This window comes from Nerophis ophidion, linkage group LG09 (genome assembly GCF_033978795.1).
Source record: "Nerophis ophidion isolate RoL-2023_Sa linkage group LG09, RoL_Noph_v1.0, whole genome shotgun sequence".
NCBI lineage: Eukaryota > Metazoa > Chordata > Actinopteri > Syngnathiformes > Syngnathidae > Nerophis > Nerophis ophidion.
The window spans coordinates 7,580,623-7,599,000 of NC_084619.1; the positions used below are offsets into that span (position 1 = coordinate 7,580,623).

General features: G+C 42.4%; 1 protein-coding gene across 10 annotated transcripts in view; it reads left to right on the forward strand.

Moving 5' to 3' along the window:
• The window catches only part of slit1a (slit homolog 1a (Drosophila)), a 416,057-nt gene that overhangs the window by 69,537 nt on the left and 328,142 nt on the right, over positions 1 to 18,378 (forward strand). For all 10 annotated transcript variants that reach the window (XM_061910189.1, XM_061910190.1, XM_061910191.1 and 7 more), the window contains exon 4: positions 754 to 825. In XM_061910189.1, coding sequence (XP_061766173.1) covers positions 754 to 825 — 72 coding nt within the window. The remainder of the gene's footprint in view (positions 1 to 753; positions 826 to 18,378) is intronic.

Sequence of the window (18,378 nt, forward strand, 5' to 3'; positions counted from 1 at the left end):
CATTCCCCCAAAAAATGGCTAGAAACGTCCACATGCCAGACCAATGTGGAAATTAGGTGTCTTGTTTGGGTAGTATTTTCAAAAGGCACTAAACCTACCAGCAGGTAAGCAACACGATGTTATTGAGCACCTCAGTCTTCTCGGTACTGAGTGGCAGAGGTCCCAACATCTGTCTCGAAGGCCTGTCTTTCAGATTTGTGTGTCGCAGCATTTACTTCCCCGGGCCTCTAGTCTTTCAGGGGGGGGGAGTAGAGAGAGCTGTGGTTTTGCAACAAATTAGCAACAGCCTGTTCCTCGTTGACTTAAATGGTGTATTTGCATAAAGGCCGCCAGTCTCGGACGTTGTGTCTTTGCCAACCATTGTTCCAGCTCAGAAACGTTTTGTATTGAAAGACCTTGATACAACTCAGATCGAATTTTCCACACATGTTCACGTCTTGTAATTGATGTAAGTCATTTCGGTGCATTGTTTGTCTCGGGAAGACGGCACTTGTAATCCTACCCAACACAGTGCTGTGATTTACAACGCTGTCTCTGACTTAGCAGTTTAATTCTCCCCCTCAACTTTCAGTTGGGTATTTATGTGACATTCTGGGGAGACTGAAACACAATAGCCCGTGGCTACGCTGGTTCTACCGCATCTTGCGGAAATTATTCACAGCCTCACGCCTCACTCAAGGACACACACACACGCACACACACACACACACACAGTCACACGCATAGGTTGATCATATGCTTTCTCTGCCGTAGGCGGCTGAATCGTAATCAACTGCAGCAGCTTCCGGAGTTGCTGTTTCAGAAGAACCCTGGCCTGTCTCGACTGTAAGTAACTGCAACTTTTTTTGGGGGGCATTATTTCAACTGACCACGCTCCTTGGTTGATGTCGTACTCCAACACCGCACAGCACATGTTTGAACACAGACGGCGGTCAGGCATACATTTGACCTACTCAAAGGTTCATCTGAGGTTTGTTGTCATTGATCCCCAGTGTTGTTTTTGTTGAAGGATCACATTGTTGACAAGGAGGTGGTGTGTGTATGACTGTAAGGGGTTATATCAGTTGGAGGCGTGTCTTAATGAAATTAAACAATGGATGTCCGCTAACTTTTTGCAACTCAACGCCAAAAAAACGGAAATGCTGATTATCGGTCCTGCTAGACACCGACCTCTATTTAATAATACAACTCTAACATTTGACAACCAAACAATTAAACAAGGCGACACGGTAAAGAATCTGGGTATTATCTTCGACCCAACTCTCTCCTTTGAGGCACACATTAAAAGCATTACTAAAACGGCCTTCTTTCATCTCCGTAATATCGCTAAAATTCGCTCAATTCTGTCCACTAAAGACGCTGAGATCATTATCCATGCGTTTGTTACGTCTCGCCTCGATTACTGTAACGTATTATTTTCGGGTCTCCCCATGTCTAGCATTAAAAGATTACAGTTGGTACAAAATGCGGCTGCTAGACTTTTGACAAGAACAAGAAAGTTTGATCACATTACGCCTGTACTGGCTCACCTGCACTGGCTTCCTGTGCACTTAAGATGTGACTTTAAGGTTTTACTACTTACCTATAAAATACTACACGGTCTAGCTCCATCCTATCTTGCCGATTGTATTGTACCATATGTCCCGGCAAGAAATCTGCGTTCAAAGGACTCCGGCTTATTAGTGATTCCCAAAGCCCAAAAAAAGTCTGCGGGCTATAGAGCTTTTTCATTTCGGGCTCCAGTACTCTGGAATGCCCTCCCGGTAAAAGTTCGAGATGCCACCTCAGTAGAAGCATTTAAGTCTCACCTTAAAACTCATTTATATACTCTAGCCTTTAAATAGACTCCCTTTTTAGACCAGTTGATCTGCCGTTTCTTTTCTTTTTTCTTCTATGTCCCACTCTCCTTTGTGGAGGGGGTCCGGTCCGATCCGGTGGCCATGTACCGCTTGCCTGTGTATCGGCTGGGGACATCTCTGCGCTGCTGGTCCGCCTCCGCTTGGGATGGTTTCCTGCTGGCTCCGCTATGAACGGGACTCTCGCTGCTGTGTTGGATCCGCTTTGGACTGGACTCTCGCAACTGTGTTGGATCCATTATGGATTGAACTTTCACAGTATCATGTTAGACCCGCTCGACATCCATTGCTTTCCTCCTCTCCAAGGTTCTCATAGTCATCATTGTCACAGACGTCCCACTGGGTGTGAGTTTTCTTTGCCCTTATGTGGGCCTACCGAGGATGTGGTAATGGTTTGTGCAGCCCTTTGAGACACTAGTGATTTAGGGCTATATAAGTAAACATTGATTGATTGATTGAAACCAACCTTTCTTACCTGTTTTCCTGTATTTGGGATCCCCATAAACCCTGGAGATTCGAATTTAAACCTTGGCGGAGATATTAATAAAACACGAGCCTTTTGGTATTTGAGACTTCAGTGACATAATTATATACTATAAGGTTGTGCGGTATAGTACCGCGATACTAATGAATCATATTAGATACTATTAATCTACAACTAACATTCACTGTAATGATACCAAGTACAGTAGCATATCTAGATAGATAAATAGATAGTACTTTATTGATTTCTTCAGGAAAGTTCCCTCAGGAAAATTTAAATCTAGTCGATACTACTATGATTATGTCAATAATTTTTGGCCTCACAACATCTTCTTTCGTTTTTTTTTATTTATATTATGTGTATAAACTCAGGAAATACGTCCAAGGACACATGAGGACTTTGAATATGACCAATTTAAGTCTCACCTTAAAACTCATCTGTATACTCTAGCCTTTAAATAGACCTCCTTTTTAGACCAGTTGATCTGCCGCTTCTTTTCTTTCTCCTATGTCCCCCCCTCCCTTGTGGAGGGGGTCCGGTCCGATGACCATGGATGAAGTACTGGCTGTCCAGAGTCGAGACCCAGGATGGACCGCTCGCCTGTATCGGTTGGGGACATCTCTACGCTGCTGATCCGCCTCCGCTTGAGATGGTTTCCTGTGGACGGGACTCTGGCTGCTGTCTTGGATCCGCTTGAACTGAACTCTCGCGGTTGTGTTGGAGCCACTATGGATTGAACTTTGATAGTATCATGTTAGACCCGCTCGACATCCATTGCTTTCGGTCCCCTAGAGAGGGGGGGTTGCCCACATCTGAGGTCCTCTCCAAGGTTTCTCATAGTCAGCACTGTCACTGGCGTCCCACTGGATGTGAATTCTCCCTGCCCACTGGGTGTGAGTTTTCCTTGCCCTTTTGTGGGTTCTTCCGAGGATGTTGTAGTCGTAATGATTTGTGCAGTCCTTTGAGACATTTGTGATTTGGGGCTATATAAATAAACATTGATTGATTGATTGAATTTATGATCCTGTAACGCTGGCTGAGAAAGCCAAATATTTTAAAATATATTTCCGTGAGAGCCGTATAATATCGTTAACCCTGAATACAACTGTCAGGTTCCAACACTGATGACATATTAAACAGACAAGAAGCAAGGAATTAAACAGAGACAGGATTAAATTTAGCTCAATGAGGAGAAACCCGTAAAACTGTACCCAGCTTTTACAGTGTCGTCCCACACTCTGGCAAGAGAATTCTACGCCTCCTCTTTTATTTGGACTTTCCCTGATTACAACAACTAAATGTGTGCGTCTCGTATTGTTTTTAATAACATTGTTATTCTGAAGCTGACCAGTAATAAATAAAATACTTTTGACTATTAATGCGACTTCTTGAACAGGTGCGATAGAAACGGATGGATGGATTAAAATGCATGAGAATGTTTTATATTTTGAACTTTATTTTTGACACTGTGATTACTAGCGGACATATTCATTACTTGTCGTGTTAAACAATGTCAGCTAAGATTTATCTGAGAGCCAGACGCAGTCATCAAAAGAGCCACATCTGGCTCTAGAGCCACAGGTTCCCTACCCCTGCTCTAAAGACTTGGTATCAGATTGATACCCAAATTTGTGATATCATCCAAAACTAGTGTAAAGTATCCAAACAACAAGAATACGTGATTATCACGTTTTAACAGAAGTGTAGCTAGAACATGTTAGAAGAGAAAGTAAGCAGAGGTTAACAGTAAATGAACAAGTAGATTAATAATTCATTTTCTACCACTTGTCCTAAATAATTTTGACGAAAAAAAATAGAATGGAAAATGACACAATATTTTTCTGCATATTTCAGCAGCTAAATTAGGAACTTTTGTTTGCTTACTTACTAATTAAAGACAAATTGTCTTGTATGTTCACTATTTTATTTAAGGACAAACTTGCAATGTACCGTAAGTTTTTTTTGTTAAAATAAAGCCAAAAATTCCATTTTTTGTGGTCCTCTTTATTTACAAAAGTACCGAAAAGTATCGAATTAATTTTGGTACCGGTACGAAAATATTGATATTGGGACAACACTAATGTGTTGTGGGGCAGACTGCCTTGTACATGCACATGCATGTAACTTATACCTCTCATTTGACTTGGTAAGGAAGTGCTTAAAACTACAACACGCCAGGGTCAGGATGCAGTCTGGGGTGGAGATGCAGTCCAAGTGAGCTTTGGCTTTGGCACGTAAATAAGACAGCCCATAAAATGGCGCATTCTGGAGAGACAATCAATCAATCAATGTTTACTTATATAGCCCTAAATCACTAGTGTCTCAAAGGGCTGCACAAACCACAACACAAACCACTACGACATCCTCGGTAGGCCCACATAAGGGCAAGGAAAACTCACACCCAGTGGGACGTCGGTGACAATGATGACTATGAGAACCTTGGAGAGGAGGAAAGCAATGGATGTCGAGCGGGTGTAACATGATACTGTGAAAGTTCAATCCATAATGGATCCAACACAGCCGCGAGAGTCCAGTCCAAAGCGGATCCAACACAGCAGCGAGAGTCCCGTTCACAGCGGAGCCAGCAGGAAACCATCCCAAGCGGAGGCGGATCAGCAGCGCAGAGATGTCCCCAGCCGATACACAGGCGAGCGGTACATGGCCACCGGATCGGACCGGACCACCTCCACAAGGGAGAGTGGGACATAGGAGAAAAAAGAAAAGAAACGGCAGATCAACTGGTCTAAAAAGGGAGTCTATTTAAAGGCTAGAGTATACGGATGAGTTTTAAGGTGAGACTTAAATGCTTCTACTGAGGTAGCATCTCGAACTGTTACCGGGAGGGCATTACAGATTACTGGAGCCCGAACGGAAAACGCTCTATAGCCCGCAGACTTTTTTTGGGCTTTGGGAATCACTAATAAGCCGGAGTGCTTAGAACGCAGATTTCTTGCCGGGACATATGGTACAATACAATCGGCAAGATAGGATGGAGCTAGACCGTGTAGTATTTTATACGTAAGTAGTAAAACCTTAAAGTCACATCTTAAGTGCACAGGAAGCCAGTGCTGGTGAGCCAGTACAGGCGTAATGTGATCAAACTTTCTTGTTCTTGTCAAAAGTCTAGCAGCCGCATTTTGTACCAACTGTAATCTTTTAATGCTAGACATGGGGAGACCCGAAAATAATACGATACAGTATCAGAAAACAACTTGAAAATGGTCCGTAAAAAAACAAAACTATGCAACAATTTGACCCATGAACCAGCATGTTATGTTTACATGTCGGGGGGAAAAAACGAGGGGCTCTATCATGCAAAACCGACTTTTCTAACCGGATGGTACCTGCTTATCCGTCAGTGTTGCCAACTTGGCGACTTTGTTGCGAAATCCGACAACTTTCCAATCCTGTTAGCGACTTTTTTTTCGTAAACCGCTACTAGCAACAAATCTACCAACATTTTCCAATGTTACATTGAAAACTTTGATTGTGTCTTGGAGACTCTGAGGTGAAAGCCTGCAGCAGTTACTGTACTCGGCAAGCAGTGACAGGTGCTGCTAGTCAGCTGGTGCTGGGATTTCCGAGTTCCGAGCCGGAAGTATAGACTGGAATTTTAGATGTTTTTTTTTTTTTTTACTGTGACACTTAAATAAATCACTAATTTTGATTCGTCAGTTTGATTTCTCAGTGTGATTTGTCCACTGTACACAGCCTCAGTCATTTACTCACCTCGTCTGTGAGTGTGTGTGTTCAGTTCTAGACTGCTTCATCCCAAGTGCAGGACTAATAGACTCAAAAACCCCTTTGTCCCACACGCCATTAGACTGTACAACTCCTCTCTGGGGCGGGGGGCCGGGGGTACTAGGGTGACAGGGGATGCAAAACAATAACAGTGCAATAGGTTTTCATAACATGGTCACTACTGCCTACTTTGTCTTGTTATATTCTTATTTTACTGTTATAAGTTTATTCCCATTGTTGCTTTTTATTTTTTATTCTTATTGTAATATTTCTCTATTTTGTTTCCATTCAAACCCCCGTTATTTACTTTTTTTTTTTTAATTGATCTCAACTCTGTACACTGCTGCTGGAATTTTAATTTTCCTGAAGGAACTCTCCTGAAGGAATCAATAAAGTTCTATCCATCTATCTATCTATCTATCCATCCATCCATCCATCCATCCATCTCTATCTCTATCTCTATCTCTATCTCTATCTCTATCTCTATCTCTATCTATCTATCTATCTATCTATCTATCTATCTATCTATCTATCTATCTATCTATCTATCTATCTATCTATCTATCTATCTATCTATCTATCTATCTATCTATCTATCTATCTATCTATCTATCTATCTATCTATCTATCTCTCTATCTCTCTATCTCTCCATCCATCCATCCAAAGTTGCCACTTTGTCCGCCTTGGTTTACAAAGCGAGTAAATATTCCTTCATTGTCATGTCGAGCTAATATAAATCACTGCAACATCCCAATTCCCTCCTTTATGTTAATGAGCCAGTCACTACATATGGTTCGTTAATAAATATCACGAGCCTCAATTCTTGTGATCAGCTTCGATACTCTAACGTTTAACAATGCAGAACAAAATTGATTTAAAGAAAAAGAACCAAGAATCAAAAGAATAATGTTAAAATGCAGTTCTGATCATACTTATCATTTTTTAAACTCACTTTTGTATCTCTCCTACTGTGTCCTCTGCAATAAATTATGCAAATGAGGCTTAGTACAGCCTATTGCTTGGGTTGGCTCATTAAATATTCCTGGTGGGAAAGCCAGCGTCTGTTCTCACTGAGTACGAGGAGCCTTTTAGCCTTCCTCGAAGAAAATTGCCCTATGCTTGCGTTGTTTTTTGGCTTGCGAACCGTTGAAATCGCGAAAATGAGAAAAGTCTCTTCAGAGTACCTTGAGAGGAGATCGAGAAGGGGCGAAAGAGTGCAGGGTTTTACAAAAAACAATAAAAGTGGCAAGTACTCCAGACCCAGAGAGCAGAGTCGAAGAACGCACAATTTTAGGTTGATCCATCCATCCATTTCCTACCGCTTATTCCCTTTCGGGGTCGCGGGGGGCGCTGGCGCCTATCTCGGCTACAATCGGGCGGATGGCCGGGTACACCCTGGACAAGTCGCCACCTCATCGCAGGGCCAACACAGATAGACAGACAACATTCACACTCGGTTGATATTATTTGTATTTTATCTTGTTTCTGAGTTCTTCAAACACATGTTTGAAAATGGCTTGATTTCAAAGGCAGCCAAAAAGTGTCTAAAAGATGGTCTGTAACACAAAATGTATGCATAATTTTTGCCAAAGAACCACCATTACATCTTATATAGGCTACAAAGAAGTGTTTTAAATGTAGTGAAGTGTATTACATTTGTATAGCGCTTTTCTCTAGTGACTCAAAGCGCTTTACATAGTGAAACCCAATATCTACGTTACATTTAAACCAGTGTGGGTGGCACTGGGAGCAGGTGGGTAAAGTGTCTTGCCCAAGGACACAACGGCAGTGACTAGGATGGCACAAGCGGGAATCGAACCTGCAACCCTCAAGTTGCTGGCACGGCCACTCTACCAACCGAGCTATGCCGCCCTATGTAGAAAAATAATCCAAGTATGACTATTTTAAGGTCAACGAAACACAGATTTTGGGCTCTATGTTAATAATTACCATCAATATATATACATTTTTATGTACTTTGAGTCCATTCATCCATCCAGTCATCAACTATTTTTCCAGAACCTCCCAAAAATTAGGGCAAAAAGACCAACCGGAATCAGAATCAGAAAAGTTTTTATTGCCATTGTTTGACAACGGGTTCACAAAGTAGGAATTTTACCTGGTGCAATGGTGCAACATAAAAGAGACATATAACACAGAATAAAATAACATGAGCTGTAATTGAGCTATCCGATCTTGGTATTGTTCACGTGTCCAATGACCAATAAGGAGTCCGACCCAGTCTAAATAAACCGTGTGATTTCTCCTTTACAAGTGTTATTATGTGAAATATATCTGGGCCCACTCAACCTATTAGGGCTAGTTGAAAAAAGTATTAAAACAAAAACATGCAATTGTATTTCTAAATGACCAAAGATTCTCTCGATTTTGCTTAACAATCTGACTCCAGTGATGTTCTGTAGTTCATGCACTGTTCACATATTTGACATGTTCTGCTCGTGCGCTAATCATCTTTTGGTCCGTTTTAATACAAATAAATGTGCCCCCCAGCCAACTGTCCTTCCCGGACCTCCCTTGAGCAAGGGCCAAAACAACATTGGAAGTTTTAAGACCAGTAAAGATGTGCGGTTTACGGTCTCATTCGCTTAGTCCGCGGATAAACCGCGGGTCGGGCGGGTGACATGTCGAAAAAATAGATTTTAATTAGATTCGGGCGGGTGGCGGTTGAACCATTCGGAAATATTTGATATACATGGTTCAGGGATCGGTATCCTTTGCCTTTCAAAGAGCCGTTTAGGACCCGTGTCACAAAGCGAAGAAGACAATAGGAGACGCAAACATTTTCTAGTCACCCAGGTAATAAGTATTAGGGCGTGCTATGAAGCCATTGGCTTTGTCGCCTTCTACAACATGTACGATCTGCTTGTCACTCCAGCATCATGTTGTGTGTGGCTTCCGCAGACACACACACACGACTGCAAGGCAAACTGAGTGACACAGAGTACACTAACGGTTGTGATATAAACAATTTTAACACTCTTAGTAATATGCGCCACGCTGTGAAGCCACACCAAACAAGAATGACAAACACATTTTGGGAGAACACCCTCCCAGTAACACAACATAAACGCAACACAACAAATACCCAGAATCCTTTGTATCCATGACAATTCCTACCCAGGTGCGTCGGTAGGGAGGGTGGGGGTGTAAAATATATTCGAGATTGTCACGGATGCAAAGGATTCTGGGTATTTGTTGTGTTGCGTTTGTTGTGTTACTGTGAGGATGTTCTCCCGAAATGTTTGTCATTCTTGCTTGGTGTGGCTTCACAGCGTGGCGCATACTAGTAAGAGTGTTAAAATTGTTTACATCACAACCATCAGTGTACTCTGTGTCACCCAGTATGCCTTTCAATCTTGTACGTGTATTAGAGGAAGCTGCATACAACATGTTACTGGACTAAAAATCGGGTTGGACATGTTGTAGAAGGAGTCAAAGGTAACGGCTGCACATCACACCCTTATTCTTGTCATCAGGATGAACAGCATTGGATATTCGCGAGAACGTTAGCGGCTCCCATTGTCTTTTTTACTCTGTGAAACGGGTTTAAATAGCTCTTTGAGTGGTAAAGGTGGCCGACCTCTGATGTATTTCAACGGGCGGGCGGTTGTGGTTCTGATAAAATGTTGGTTCGGGTGGACGGCGGGTGGATGACGACTTTGGTGATGCGGTTGCGGATGATATAATTGCCTATCCGCGCATCTGTAGTACCCAGCTTTTTTTTTTTTAATTCAAGTCCTCCCAGATAATCGTGGTCTCAATTCTAAGCAAAAAAAAATATTTTTTTTCAGAAAGTCGCAGAACCCATGCATGCACACCCTCCCATGGACATACACACGCATGCCGTATGGCCAAACTGTCCCGCAGCAAAGCTAAACTTTTATTCTCATCTCTAACAAGACCCAACGTTCTTTCGTCCAGATTTTTATTATTTGAGCTAATCAGTCGCTCGCTGACCCTTCCAGCTCAAAGTATCCTAGTTACCTGCAGCATCTGGGAATAATGAAACAGTGGGACATGGAAAAACGATTGTTGGCTTATGATCCCGACCTCAGACCCTCGTTTGAAGTCGAACACCATCTTGAATCTATCTGTTGCTTCATTGTAACTATCTCCACCCGTCACCTGTCATTATTCTAAAGTCATCCATCCTTCAGGGCTTCAGGATAAAGCCTGTCGTCCTTTGGGACAGTGCAGCTCTGCTTGGGACTTTCTCACCGGCTGGACTGTCTAGACCGAGCAAAGCGAGGCCTTCCAGACCAGCGCTCGGCCTTGAAAGAGCGTGATTAGTCCATCTGGGGCAAGCGGCTTTTGCCAACAGCCAGGGAATTGTACTAACACAGCTCCCCCGTTTCATCCCGCTCATTATTCGAAACTTTGCGCCGCACATCCTGCGCAATGAGACCTTGGTCACGTTGGCTAAATCGATCCACAATGTGTGTATACATTCATTTCTTCTTCATCCTTGGGACTGAGTTCAACAGAGCCATAATAGACCGTGATACTTTTCAGGTGTATTGTATGTTCCGAAGCAGTTAAAACAAATGAGTAAAACCCGCATGGTTGGATTGGCGAAAAATGGCGCCCAAAGTAGATTGACAGATTGATTTGTGCAAGACTTTTTAAGAACAGCGGGGAAAAGACAAAGCTTTTTCTTAATGTGTTTCTTAACTCCTGATGTGTCTGGGCCACACTGTGGGTTCTGGTTCCAGTCTGATGCGGTTGGGTTACAGCTTGCCTTGCTCTTGCCAGCAGTTTTAATGGACTTAAAAGGTTCTCGGTTCCCAGAGGAAGACGTTTGCTGCTATTTCGTTTGCGCTTTTGTGAGGAGGACTGACAACCAGGGTATGATAATATAAGTTAAACCTGCGCCTTCGCACTTGCTCAAAGTGCTTGGCTGGAATTGTTAAGGTTTACCTTTATGATCCTTACAAGGGAGATTATCATAAAAGATGGTTGTCTTCATTTAAACCAGGGGTAGGGAACCTATGGCTCTAGAGCCAGATGTGGCTCTTTTGATGACTGCTTCTGGCTCTCAGATAAATCTAAGCTGACATTGCTTAACGCGATAATTATGAATAATTTCGCTGGTAATCACAGTGCTAAAAATAACGTGCAAAATACAAAAAATTCTCATGCATCCGTTTTTTACCGCACCTGTTCAAGAAGTCGCATTAATGGTAAGAAGTATTTTATGTCACAATGGGGGGGGTTGCAGCTTGCTGCGAGGTCGTTCTCCCAGGAAGGCAGACGGACTACTCGGGACATTGCATTTAGGTAAAAACATGATTTAATTTTAACTAAAAAAAGATACAAACAAAAATCGCTCACAGAGGAGGCACAACTTGGGCTAAAAAACAAAGCTAACGCATAAACAGACTAAGAACATAAATCAAACAACACTTACTTGGCACGGCATGAAGCACGATACTATGGCAAGGCATGAAACAAGTCAGCACAGGGCGACTGACTGGCAAAGACGAGCTTAAATACTGCCTCTGATTAGTGCTCGGGAAGCAGGTGGCGGGCATTTTGTCCACCAGAGACAGGTGGACAAAATGAGTAACCAAGGAAACCAGACAAGGGAGTGGAAAAAAACAGAAACTTAAAGAGTCCAAAGGACAAACAGCACATGATCAACAGACATGACAGTTTATTTATTATTGGTTAGCTTCAGAATAACAATGTTATTAAAAAGAATAAGAGACTTATTATACTCTAAAAATGTTGGTCTTACTTAAAAATGCACGCATTTAGTTGTATTCAGTGTTAAAAAATATATGTCTCATTTTGAAATATTTGGCTTTCATGGCTCTCTCAGCCAAAAAGGTTCCCGACCCCTGATTTAGACCCTTTGATGTTTTTCCTCTATGCCTCCATTACACCCCGTATTGTTCTTGTTCCAAAGCTTTTGGGAGTTGCAACACAATTTTTGACATACTTTTGACAGAAAGACTGGCCGTGTCCGATCTTTGTGTCAATGAACTGTTGGTTGGCAGGAAATTGGGGACTTTTCACCTCAGGAAAGGTAGGGAACATTTAAGAAAACAACGTATGAGTGAATAAGACACGTGGCTATTGGACCCACAAGAAGTGAACATTAAAGAAAACATTTGGTTTCATCCATTTGCAGGATTCACTCTTCACTCTAGTTTTGGGTATTGGGCATAAAGGGGAACTGGAATAGTCCACATTTTTTAGTAAATGGCTTTTTTGTTGATATCCGATATTCGGATATTGTCCAACTCTTAATTACTGATTCCGATATCAACAGAAACATACAGTTGTAGAATCAACACATTATTATGCCTAATTTTGTTGGATGCATTAAACCAGGGGTCACCAATGTGGTGCCCGCGGGCACCAGGTAGCCCGTAAGGACCAGATGAGTCGCCCTCTGGCCTGTTCTAAAAATAGCTCAAAGAGCAGCACTTACCAGTGAGCTGCCTTTATTTCTTTAATTTTATTTATTTACTAGCAATCTGGTCTCGCTTTGCCCGACATTTTTAATTCTAAGAGAGACAAAACTCAAATAGAATTTGAATATCCCCAAAAATATTTTAAAGACTTGGTCTTCACTTGTTAAAATAAATGAAATTATTTTTTTTACTTTGCTTCTTATAACTTTCAGAAAGACAATTTTAGAGGAAAAATACAGCCTTAAAAATGATGTTAGGTTTTTTAAACACATATAGCTTTTAACCTTTTAAATTCCTTCCTCTTCTTTCCTGACAATTTAAATCAATGTTCAAGTGCATTTATTTTTTTCATTGTAAAGAATAATAAATACATTTTAATTCAATTCTTCATTTTAGCTTGTTTTTTCAACGAAAAATATTTGTGAAATCTTTCTTCAAACTTATGATTAAAATTCCCCAAAAATACTGTAGCAAATATAGAAAATCTTTAAAATCAAATTTAAATCTTATTTCAAAGTCTTTTGAATTTCTTTTAAAATTTTTGTTCTGGAAAATCTAGAAGAAATAATGATTTGTCTTTGTTAGAATTATAGCTTGGTCCAATTTGTTATATATTTTAATAAAATGCAGTTTGGATTTTAACCTATTTAAAACATGTCATCAAAATTCTAACATTAATCTTAATCAGGAAAAATTACTAATGATGTTCCATGAATTCTTTGTTAATTTTTTTCAAAAACAAGTTTGGTTGAATTTAGAATTTTAAAGAGTCCAAATTTAAGATAAATTATGTTTCAAAATTTAATTTTCATTTTTTTTCCGGTTTTCTCTTCTTTTAAACCGTTCAATTAAATGTTTTTTTCATCATTTATTCTCTACAAAATAACCTTCGTAAAAGGAAAAAAAAAATGTATGACGGAATGACAAACTAAAATACCCATTTTAATATATATATATTTTATTTTATTTTTTTTTAATTAATTTTTTTTAATTTTATTTTAATTTTTTATTTTTTTTATTTTTGATTTATTCATTTATTAAAAGTAAATTGAGCAAATTGGCTATTTCTGGCAATTTTTTAAAGTGTGTATCAAACTGGTAGCCCTTCGCATTAATCAGTACCCAAGAAGTAGCTCTTGGTTTCAAAAAGGTTGCTGACCCCTGCTTGTGATTTTTCCCACACCTGCACATTGCACTCTACCATGGTATCGAGCACTATTCTCTGGATAATCCAATCAAGACATATATATATATATATATATATATATATATATATATGTGTGTGTAGGATGTGTTTTAAAAGTAGATTAAAATCATCATAGGTCTCCTATAATACCGCCTACTGATCCAGCGTTGTCTAAACAACTGCTGAGACAGGAAAGTACAGTCGAGCATAGTCGTGGTTGTGTGTTAAGGTTTGGCGCTAAACGAGTGCTACCAGCACTGTGGCGCTACGGTTCACTGATGGAAATTTCCACAAGTACTTGGACATTCTCTAACTACAAACCCAAGTTAGTCTACATAGCCTATGTCTCGTATTGTCCTGTAGGTTTGTGTTCCTTGACCTCTTTACCTGCACCCCTTCCCAAGCCTGAGAGATAGCAGACACTGATGCATGTGGGGCGAAGCAGAGATAATTGCAATTGATTAGAGATAATTAGAGATCGTTAAAAGTTGTCAGTGATGGATGGCAGATGGAGAGACGCAACGGGAAGAGGCAACACGGAGGTGAGAGGCGTGGCGTGGAACATCGGTGAACAATACCAGTGAAAATAGAGTTGCAGTCATCAGTCTTAACAACCTGTCCCCCCCCCCCAGCCACTCGTCAAATTCTCCTCATTCCACTTCCACTACACTACACAGCTGTAATCTACTCATCCGTGTCTGTAATTAGTGCCTCCTCGCGGTGGGAGAGCCGGAGGAAGGAAGGACCGTGGGACGACAGGGAAAAGGTGAGACGATTTGGCGTAGCGGAGAACAGATAGCCGAAAGAGACGGTCCCCTGGGGGGGGAGAGCAGCATCTGGTTTGAGGTCAGGATGGGTGCTGGTGTGTGTGGGGTAGGAATGAGGTGAAGGTTGTTGCTTGCAGTTGCCACAACACAACCTTGTTTGGAGGGGGTTGTTGCTTTCATTAATGGCAAATGTGTGGCATTACACAGGGAGGTGAGGTTTCTCCCCCCGTAGCTATAAAGGAAGGAAATATACCTGCACAAATGAAAAGATGAGAACATCTTGGTAAACCAATCAATCAATCAATGTTTATTTATATAGCCCTAAATCGCTAGTGTCTCAAAGGGCTGCATAAACCACTACGACATCCTCGGTAGGCCCACATAAGGGCAAGGAAAACTCACACCCAGTGGGACGTGGGTGACAATGATGACTATGAGAACCTTGGAGAGGAGGAAAGCAATGGATGTCGAGCGGGTCTAACATGATACTGTGAAAATTCAATCCATAATGGATCCAACACAGTCGCGAGAGTCCAGTCCAAAGCGGATCCGACACAGCGGCGAGAGTCCCGTTCACAGCGGAGCCAGCAGGAAACCATCCCAAGCACAGAGATGTCCCCAGCCGATACACAGGCGAGCAGTACATGGCCACCGGATCGGACCGGACCCCCTCCACAAGGGAGAGTGGGACATAGGAGAAAAAGAAAAGAAACGGCAGATCAACTGGTCTAAAAAGGGAGTCTATTTAATCAATCAATCAATGTTTACTTATATAGCCCTGAATCACTAGTGTCTCAAAGGGCTGCATAAACCACTACGACATCCTCGGTAGGCCCACATAAGGGCAAGGAAAACTCACACCCAGTGGGACGTCGGTGACAATGATGACTATGAGAACCTTGGAGAGGAGGAAAGCAATGGATGTCGAGCGGGTCTAACACGATACTGTGAAAGTTCAATCCATAATGGATCCAACACAGTCGCGAGAGTCCAGTCCAAAGCGGATCCGACACAGTCGCGAGAGTCCCGTTCACAGCGGAGCCAGCAGGAAACCATCCCAAGCGCAGAGATGTCCCCAGCCGATACACAGGCGAGCAGTACATGGCCACCGGATCGGACTGGACCCCCTCCACAAGGGAGAGTGGGACATAGGAGAAAAAGAAAAGAAACGGCAGATCAACTGGTCTAAAAAGGGAGTCTATTTAATCAATCAATCAATGTTTACTTATATAGCCCTAAATCGCTAGTGTCTCAAAGGGCTGCACAAACCACTACAACATCCTCGGTAGGCCCACATAAGGGCAAGGAAAACTCACACCCAGTGGGACGTCGGTGACAATGATGACTATGAGAACCTTGGAGAGGAGGAAAGCAATGGATGTCGAGCGGGTCTAACATGATACTGTGAAAGTTCAATCCATAATGGATCCAACACAGTCGCGAGAGTCCAGTCCAAAGCGGATCCGACACAGCGGCGAGAGTCCCGTTCACAGCGGAGCCAGCAGGAAACCATCCCAAGCGCAGAGATGTCCCCAGCCGATACACAGGCAAGCAGTACATGGCCACCGGATCGGACCGGACCCCCTCCACAAGGGAGAGTGGGACATAGGAGAAAAAGAAAAGAAACGGCAGATCAACTGGTCTAAAAGGGAGTCTATTTAAAGGCTAGAGTATACAAATGAGTTTTAAGGTGAGACTTAAATGCTTCTACTGAGGTGGCATCTCGAACTGTTACCGGGAGGGCATTCCAGAGTACTGGAGCCCGAAATGAAAAAGCTCTATAGCCCGCAGACTTTTTTTGGGCTTTGGGAATCCCGACCCCTGAGATAGAGGGTTCCTCCTTGGACGTACTGTAAGTGAAAAAAGGTGTCCCTCAAGGTTCTGTGTTGGGCCCTTTTATTATTTACCATCAATAATCTTGGACAGAATATTTCGAACTCAACTTTCCATTTCTACGCTGATGATACTGTCCTATACTGCACAGCGCCCACTCCTGCTCAGGCCTTTAAATATTTACAACATGCATTTGACAAAGCACAACAACAACTTTGCTCTCTTCAAAGTTAAAGTCAATCAATCAATCAATGTTTACTTATATAGTCCTAAATCACTAGTGTCTCAAAGGGCTGCACAAACCACTACGACATCCTCGGTAGGCCCACATAAGGGCAAGGAAAACTCACACCCAGTGGGACGTGGGTGACAATGATGACTATGAGAACCTTGGAGAGGAGGAAAGCAATGGATGTCGAGCGGGTCTAACATGATACTGTGAAAGTTCAATCCATAATGGATCCAACACAGTCGCGAGAGTCCAGTCCAAAGCGGATCCGACACGGCGGCGAGAGTCCCGTTCACAGCGGAGCCAGCAGGAAAACATCCCAAGCACAGAGATGTCCCCAGCCGATACACAGGCGAGCAGTACATGGCCACCGGATCGGACCGGACCCCCTCCACAAGGGAGAGTGGGACATAGGAGAAAAAGAAAAGAAACGGCAGATCAACTGGTCTAAAAAGGGAGTCTATTTAATCAATCAATCAATGTTTACTTATATAGCCCTAAATCACTAGTGTCTCAAAGGGCTGCACAAACCACCACGACATCCTCGGTAGGCCCACATAAGGGCAAGGAAAACTCACACCCAGTGGGACGTCGGTGACAATGATGACTATGAGAACCTTGGAGAGGAGGAAAGCAATGGATGTCGAGCGGGTCTAACATGATACTGTGAAAGTTCAATCTATAATGGATCCAACACAGTCGCGAGAGTCCAGTCCAAAGCGGATCCGACACAGCGGCGAGAGTCCCGTTCACAGCGGAGCCAGCAGGAAACCATCCCAAGCGGAGGCGGATCAGCAGCGCAGAGATGTCCCCAGCCGATACACAGGCAAGCAGTACATGGCCACCGGATCGGACCGGACCCCCTCCACAAGGGAGAGTGGGACATAGAAGAAAAAGAAAAGAAACGGCAGATCAACTGGTTTAAAAAGGGAGTCTATTTAAAGGCTAGAGCAGGGGTGGGCAACCCGTGGCTCTTTAGCGCCGCCCTAGTGGCTCTCTGGAACTATTTCAAAAATATATGAAAAATGGAAATGATGAGGGGAAAAAAACATATTCTTCTTTTAATTTGGTTTCTGTAGGACAAACATGACACAAACCTCCCTAATTGCTATAAAGCGCACTGTTTATATTAAACATGCTTCACTGAGCCCCGATTTGTCCTACTAATTTGGGCGGTCCTTGAACTCACCCTAGTTTGTTTACAATTTACATGTATAACTTTCTCCGACTTTCTAAGACGTGATTTATGCCACTTCTTTTCCCGTCTCGTTTTGTCCACCAAACTTGTATGCACAAAGGTGAGTTTTGTTGATGTTATTGACTTACAGTATGTGAAGTGTGCTAATCAGACATATTTGGTCACGGCATGGCTGTAAGCTAATCGATGCTAACATGCTATTTAGGCTAGCTGTATGTTTATATTGCATCATTGTGCCTCATTTGCAGCTATATTTGAGCTCATTTAGTTTCCTTTAAGTCCTCTTAATTCAATTTATATCTCATGACACACTATCTGTATGTAATATGGCTTTTCATTTTTTGCGGCTCCAGACGGATTTGTTTTTGTATTTTTGGTCCAATATGGCTCTTTCAACATTTTGGTTTGCCGACCCCTGGGCTAGAGTATACAAATGAGTTTTAAGGTGAGACTTAAATGCTTCTACTGAGGTGGCATCTCGAACTTTTACCGGGAGAGCATTCCAGAGTACTGGAGCCCGAACGGAAAACGCTCTATAGCCCGCAGACTTTTTTTGGGCTTTGGGAATCACTAACAAGCCGGAGTCTTTCGAATGCAGATTTCTTGCCGGGACATATGGTACAATACAATCGGCAAGATAGGA